At 39.8% G+C, this 7,769-nt stretch overlaps 1 protein-coding gene across 1 annotated transcript; it reads right to left on the reverse strand.

Annotated features, from left to right (window-relative positions):
- LOC137259419 (uncharacterized protein KIAA1958-like) lies at positions 1-727 on the reverse strand. The gene is made up of 2 exons (XM_067797080.1): positions 379-727; positions 1-251 (listed from the first exon to the last, which is right to left on the reverse strand). Exons 1-2 carry the CDS (start codon positions 725-727, stop codon positions 1-3), a joined length of 600 nt encoding a protein of 199 aa, XP_067653181.1.
- Positions 728-7,769: the final 7,042 nt, after the last annotated feature.

Genomic DNA, 7,769 nt, shown 5'->3' on the forward strand with positions numbered 1-7,769 from the left:
TCAACACAATGATCTGTACTTCTGGAAAATACTGAAGTAACATCGGTCCTTGTTAATGTTTTCATAGGTCCGCACTTTCATCGGAGTTTGTTTGCTCTGCGTCAACCCGCCAAGGTTTGTTTTTGACACATCTTCGGTGTACAGAAGGAACTTTCGGCCGTTGCCATCCGTATGAGGTCCCATTATTTGTGGTTTGGCAGACATCCTCAAGGTCCTATGTTCCTTACCCCCTCGAAGAGCGAAGTGCAATCCTACAAAAAGACCAAAATAACTACATCATCATTTATATATGAGCATTTTTTCTTCAGCCAAAGAATAGGAAAGCTTACGATAACTATAACCAATATGTACGTGAATAGAGCATTTAGTAAGACTAACCTGTAAGATACAGCACTGTATCTAGAAGTTTTCTGGGGGTGTCGTCTCCCAGAGCTCCACACTGCCAAAGCTGCTCTTCCTCAGTGAGGGATATCGTTTCTGTTAGCTTCCGGCTTCCGGTTCCTAGACCCTCAGCAGAACGATTGCGCATAACTGCGTCCAGACATCGACGGCTGTCTTCAAACTCCTTATCTTCAAACATGTTCACTGTACATCCCTTTGCTCTGATGGCGCTTTGTAACGAGGTGTATATACCATACAATATATGCGATGGATACAACCCTCCGTCTTGTTTCCGGGCTTCGAACAAGAAAAAATTCAAGGTGAGATTAAGGTTCTCAGCACCCATTTCGAATAAACTTTCTGACAAACACACCTTCGGCAAATCCAAATTGTATTTCATGTCTCTCTGACGTCTTTCCTCCTGCCATCTAGTAAACACAGCAAGAGACCAATCATTCTTAATGGCGTTATTATCAAGGGGTTTGCCGAATCTAAAACTCGAACTCACGATCACTGTCACTGCTTTCGCTATCCATTTCACGCGATTGCGATTGCGTTATGAAAATGTCATCACCTTCTTCTCGCTCCATATTCTTCAAAGTAATAGTAGCGACTGACGACGAGCCAGCGCGCAGACACGTGAAGTCGCGACACTTACCACGTGCAGATCGTGCTGTTTACAGCTGGCGGGTGAGTGGCTGTGTTTGGGCGATAATTTTTAGTGTAAACGGTTACTCGCTTATCGTCCATCTCTGTTCGTCAAAATAAACCTCGATTTTGATATATTTATCGCCTTTTCCTTTGGCTTATATGACAGATATAGCACTCTTCCTGGTTTTGGATGGACAAGTAAGCATTCGGGGTCGGGAGAACCCTTGGGCCTTCGGCCTTCGGCCCGCAGGTTCTCCCGACCCCTCATGCTTACATGTCCAACCAAAACATCGGGATCGTGTTATATCCCTTACGTAAGTAATGACCAGTCGTAAAAAACAAACACGTACCATGGTTGCTTTATTACGAGTATATGGCTTTAAACTCAGGACGGCGAGCCGCCTGTAAATATATGTCTAAAATACGAATGGTTAAACGAAACAGGATTTTAAAACGTATACATACTTTGGTCATTTGTGTGTTTGTACATCTATATCCAATCAATGCACAAAGGATACACATTCTCCATAAACCATACATGAAACAATTCTGACCTTAACACCTAAACTCTTTTACAAGCATAAACATGAACCCATTCGAAAACATTAAAATGTTAAAACCCTTAAACTCAGAGCCATATGACAGAATAGGTTTAATTTTTGAGTCAACAATTCTAAAGACTGTGTCATAAATTACTTCCCCAAGGGTGAATCTGTATCGAAAAGCCGTATCACTTGAATACAGTGATAAGATGATCATTCATAAAGATTGTCCCTATCTGAGTGAGTGAGTGAGTGAGTGAGTGAGTTTATATTTAACGTCGCATTGGCAATGTTGCAGCCAAAATCGTGACGAGTCTGAAGATTCTTGACACACAAAAAAAGAAATATATGTACATTATTAAAAAAAACAACTGTCGACGAAAAACAGTAAAACCAATGGCTGTAGATCTCCAAGAACTGAGGGTAGATCACAACACTAGGGACCATGGGGACCTACAGTACCTTTGCTACCTGCATGGACCCTAGTTGGATTTATATCATCCTTCAGCCGCTGACTTGTATAGAAATGCTGGCAATAATTTTACAATACTTAACTCCCTTTGAGGGTACAGCCACTAACAATTCTAGCTACTAATCTAAACTACCAATCATCAAAATACATCTACGTACAGAACATATTACTCAAAATTGAACAATTAACAAATAAGTGAGAGAGAACTACCTATGTTAAAACGATCTGTAACTGTTTTTACAGAAAAAAATATTTATCTCTCATGATGGAGAACGTAGTCGCCCCACTTGTCAAGGACGTACCTTCAACTAGACCTGCATTCAGAAAGCCGACTGAAGGGGAACGCTCTCCATTTAGAGACGGGACGAAGGAAGACTTAGTTACTAGGTCACTCGCAGCAGGGACATGTGCACTAAGAGCAAGGCTACGACGCTGGCTAAAACCGGTGTGGTGTCGAGGCAGTATCACCGGCCTCCAGCTGATCATTGATCATTACAATCAAGACCTTATTCTAGGACCTTATTCAAGACCTTATGCTAGGACTTGATTTTTAGTGAGTGAGTGAGTGAGTTAGTTCAGTGAGTTTAGCTCAGTGAGTTTAGTTTACGAGTCTCGAGTGAGTTTAGTTTTACGCCGCACTCAGCAATATTCCAGCTATATGGCGGTGGTCTGTAAATAATCGAGTCTGGACCAGACATTCCAGTGATCAACAGCATGAGCATCGATCTGCGCAATTGGTAACCGATTACGTGTGTCAACCAAGTCAGCGAGCCTGACCAACCGATCCCTTTAGTCGCCGTTTACGACACGCATAATCGCCTTTTATAGCAAGAATGAGTTGCTGAAAGCCTATTCTACCCCGGGACCTTCACGGGTCCTGATCTCAAGAATATAATGCTTTCAGAGCTCTAGATAATCTTTCTCATGGCCCTCACAACATCAGTTGTAAGCTCTCCTACACGATAGTGAGGTGTATAACGGAGTGGATAAAATTATCTTTCCTCACAATAATTGTTCGGCACTTCGCTGCAAGAATATATGACCACTTCACTGAAATGATGTACGTTTAACATTGATGATAATTTTGTAACAGGTGGGGGCACGATTGCATGCAGTGATATTGCTACCTACCACACTAGGTCTTATTATCCACTGGACATTTCTGCTCTTCGATACAATGCATAGCAGTAGGAGGTTGCAATGTTTGTAAACAGTGTTAGGTTGTTCCCCTACATCTAAAGGGCTCGGTGGGGGATCTTGTGGGTAAAAGCTTCGCCTAAATCCTGTGTTCGATTTCGGACAGGATTCAGATTGCAAAGCCTGTTCCTTGTCGCCATGGCGTTTCGAGAATAATACCAGCTACTAACATTTCAACGAATACAAAGTAGCCCATTCCTGGTCAGTCTCAAAATATACAACTGATTTACATGACCTTGACTCATGTCATGTCATGCCAGGTCATGAAGTCAATGATCGCACCATTGTGATTGAGTGGGTAGTCTTCGAGAGCATGGATTCGTATCCCGGACAGGCCTTGTATCAGAATATGTACCTTATTGAGAATGTGACATCCCAGTTACAACATATGGAACACTTAACCGTTTTTATAATGGCATTATGGATCAATCTACTATTCGGTTTTAATTGTTGTATTGCATATTGAACTGTTGAACTGTTGAACTGATTATAGTCCCCGCTGACAATATTTCATTTTGCTGTCCTTATACATGTCCATACCACATATGACCTAGCAAGTGAAATTCGGCAGATATCTGAAGGCTGTCCGAATTTTGTTTCTCTTTTTCTTATCTCCAACCGGACCAACTATCATTGTTACATGACCCGACCTACAACTGGTCTTCAGCAACCCATGCTTGCGGTAAGAGGTGGCCAACGAGACTGGGTGGTCTTTTTTGACACACGGCGTCGTATGCCAATTGAGAACAGCAACGCTCATGATGTTTATCACTGGATTGTTTGGTTCAGACTCTAGTATTTACATCATTGTCTGATTAGGATTCTAGTATTTACAGAACACCAACACATAGCTCAAATATTGCTAAGGGTGGCATTAAACAACAAACAAACACTTCGATAAGAAACAATGGAAAAATCTCAATACCCTCCGCCTCTGTCGAAATCCAATGTAAAATGTGCTATCATGACACACACTGAGTGGCTGACTCAACATTTCTCGTCTTTGCGCTGCTTGACTAGGATATGGGTCACACAATTCGTGCTGCCTGTCTTACAAACACCGACGCCATTGTGGGTATAGTTTTGTAACAAAGGTCTGGATAGGACGTTAAGAGCGTGACGTCGGCAGTATGCAGAGAAAATAGACAGTGCCAGTTATCAGTGCATGTAGTTGTAAATATAGTCATACCCAAGAATCTGCGCCGAGGGGATCGCACAGGACTGAAATCACCCAACCGTAAAATGGTGATAGATAAAGAGGACCTGTAGTTTAAAACTTGTCTTCGTCAGTTAGATTCAAGTATTCAGGATATGTCCCTCTAGATTCATATTATTGGAAATTATGTCTGTATGGATATGTAAGTTCAAGCTGTTTATTAGGAAGATAGTCACAACTACTTTGAAAATGAGTCCCACGGTGCTTCTTGATACAAACTTAATTCACCATTTTCATTGAAAACACCGAAATTTGAGATCAATCATTCGTTTATTAATGTTGACAGGAAAACTGTCCCAGCAATAGTAAAACAATCCACATATTTTCAACGCATATGCAAATTTTCAGTAGTGATAAAAACACCATCATGGCTATTTTTCAATGTTTAATAAGCATCCGTATAAGACTTATGTGTTGTGTGGAGTTATATCCCTTTACTCAGGCCACAAGTGCACATACAGATGTGGTGATCCTGGCTAGGGAGCCCAGCAGGTAAGGCAATTAAGCCGGACAGTGAGTGCACCTGTTTTTTTTCTATAACAACACCGTATGTAATTTCATTGCAAGTCACAGTTTTTACATAATAAACATTGTTTTCCAAGAGATGTATTAACAACATAAGCAGACACAAATAAGAATCACATGACATTACATTAAACACAACACATTTCAAGAGTGAGTGAGTGAGTTATTATTTAACGTCACATGGGCAATATTTCAGCCATATCGTGACGAGAACAAACATGATTATAAAGAATATGTATATATTCTAAAACCCGTCGTCAAAGTACGGTAAAATAACTAGAGTATCACAATTTGAGTTTAAAACTAGCATATGGAGTTAGAAAGTAACAGTACAATTCGGACAATACATAATATAAAAAATATAGATCACCAACAACAGAAGGTAGATCACCATACGCATGGACCCTAGCTGGATTTACACCATCCCCTCAGCCGCTGGTGATTGTGGGGAAAATGTAGCCGAAATTTAAAATGACAAAATTACTACGGTTAAAATACTGGTAAGTTTAAATTTCACTTTGAACGTTTTGGGACTTACATATCCTCTCAGGGGGGCAATAATTTTACGCTACTTTAACCCCCTTTGAGGGTACAGCCACTAACAATCGCAGCTGACAATTCATACCACCGTGTTTAAAATATCAGCTTTCTCTTTACAAAGGATTTTACTGCATGTAATTTATTGATACCCGCTTGGGTGTCCCACTTCTTCTGCATCAGATCACGGATATAAGATCTAATGGTAGCTTTATATTCTGAATATGGAATCAGCAGTGGTGTCACAGATTTGTTGAGTGCTGCCTTAGCAGCAAGATTGACCATTGTGTTCCCAGTGATTCCTATGTGACTGGGTATCCAACAAAAGAAGGTGTCACTTTGGCCAGTAGCAAGATCATTATGTAATTCAATAATTTCAATTAAAAGTGGATGTTTACAAGATACGTTTTTAATAGCTTGAAGACATGAAAGAGAGTCAGAAAAGAGCACATATTGTTTATGTTTAGGATGTCTTTGAATGGATCTGAGAGCTGTTGTAAAAATAGAGCTGTTATCCAGTAATTTAGAAAATATTGTTTTGGAAATCCAATGGCAATGGCACATGCAACTGCGCCACCATCCTTGGACCCATCAGTAAATAAGGATTTATATGTACTATATTTACTTTTTAATAGATTATATTCTTGTTTATATTGTAATTCGTTAGTAGCTGATTTTTGAAACTTTGTCAGTGTTAGGTCAACTTGTGGCCTCACTAATTGCCAAGGAGGAGAAGAAAGAAGACGGGAAGGAGATATATTCTCCATCTCAATCCCAGCAGCAGAAATGTATTGTTGGATTCGTATCCCCAGAGGAGGAACAAGTGAAGTTTTATTATTATACAAATCCCCATAAAGGGGATTAAAAAGGCAGTTGTGAGCAGGATTGGATTCATTTGAATATAACTTTGTAATATATTGTAAAGACAATTTGATACGGCGAAGTTCCAAAGATGGCTCATCGGCCTCGACGTAGAGACTGTCAATGGGAGATGTTCTGAAAGATCCAAGACATAGCCTCAGACCTTGGTGATGTACAGAATCTAACAGCTTTAGGTTGCTTTTACAGGCTCCACCATACACAATGGAACTGTAATCAAGTTTCGATCGAACAAGAGATCTATATAAATGAAGGAGGGTAGTTTGGTCCCCTCTCCACTTTGAATTAGAAACAACTTTTAACAAATCGAGTGCCTTCAGGCATTTGGTTTTGAGGTACTTAATATGGGGCAGAAAGGTTAGATGCGAGTCAAAGATGAGACCAAGAAATTTAGCCTCCTTCACAACTTTGGTGGGTGAGCCATTTAATGATAATTCGGGGTCTTTATGGGGTTTGTATTTCCTACAAACATGTATACAAAATTTAAACCCGTTTTCAAGACACCATTTATGAATTTTGATTGGATACATTTGTAACTGTCTCTCAACAGTTCGCATACTTTTACCACGACAACAAATATGAAAATCATCCACAAATAATGATCCATCTCTTGAATCACTTAAAACCTTTGAAAGACTATTTATTTTAATACTAAATAGCGTGACCGACAAAATACTGCCTTGTGGGACACCCTGATTCTGATTATAATGGGCAGACAGGGTTGAACCCACTCGTACTTGAAATTGCTTGTCTTTTAAAAACTGTGATATAAAGAGAGGCAAACGACCCCGCAAACCAAAATCATGTAAATCCTTTAAAATGTCATGCTTCCACGTAGTATCGTATGCTTTCTCTTTCTCAAGATAAAAAAATATAGATACTGCGTGTTGTTTGGTGATAATAGCATTTATGACGAAGGCTTCTAAACGTACTAAATGATCAATAGTACTTCTATTCTTCCGAAAACCACATTGAATATTTGTAATGAGGTGTTTAGTTTCCAGATAGCAAATTAATCTGTCATTTACCATTTGTTCCATGGTTTTACAAACGCAGCTGGTTAAAGATATCGGTCTGTAATTTGATGGATCCGTGTGATTCCGGTCAGGTTTTGGTATTGGCACTACAATGGCATTACGCCACGAAGGAGGAAAAATTCCAGACATCTATATTTTGTCAAATATATCTGAAAGTGTGACCAGACATGGTTCAGGCAAGTGTTTCAATAGCTGGTAATGAATATTGTCATCGCCCGCTGCAGTATCATGAGCTTGATCAAGAGCCGTGTGGAGCTCATGTAACGAAAAACCTTCATTATAGTCTTCACCATTATTGGAATCGAAATTAACATTTGTCTTTTCCTGTTGGT

The sequence above is a fragment of the Haliotis asinina genome, chromosome 13, assembly GCF_037392515.1.
Source record: "Haliotis asinina isolate JCU_RB_2024 chromosome 13, JCU_Hal_asi_v2, whole genome shotgun sequence".
Lineage (NCBI taxonomy): Eukaryota > Metazoa > Mollusca > Gastropoda > Lepetellida > Haliotidae > Haliotis > Haliotis asinina.

Bases quoted from the DNA above. Each gene is read 5' to 3' on its own strand.
- LOC137259419 (XM_067797080.1), bottom strand. From the start codon at position 727: ATGGGTGCTGAGAACCTTAATCTCACCTTGAATTTTTTCTTGTTCGAA. The intron at 252-378 runs GTTAGTCTTACT...GTCTTTTTGTAG, and splicing joins TACAGTGCTGTATCTTACAG to GATTGCACTTCGCTCTTCGA.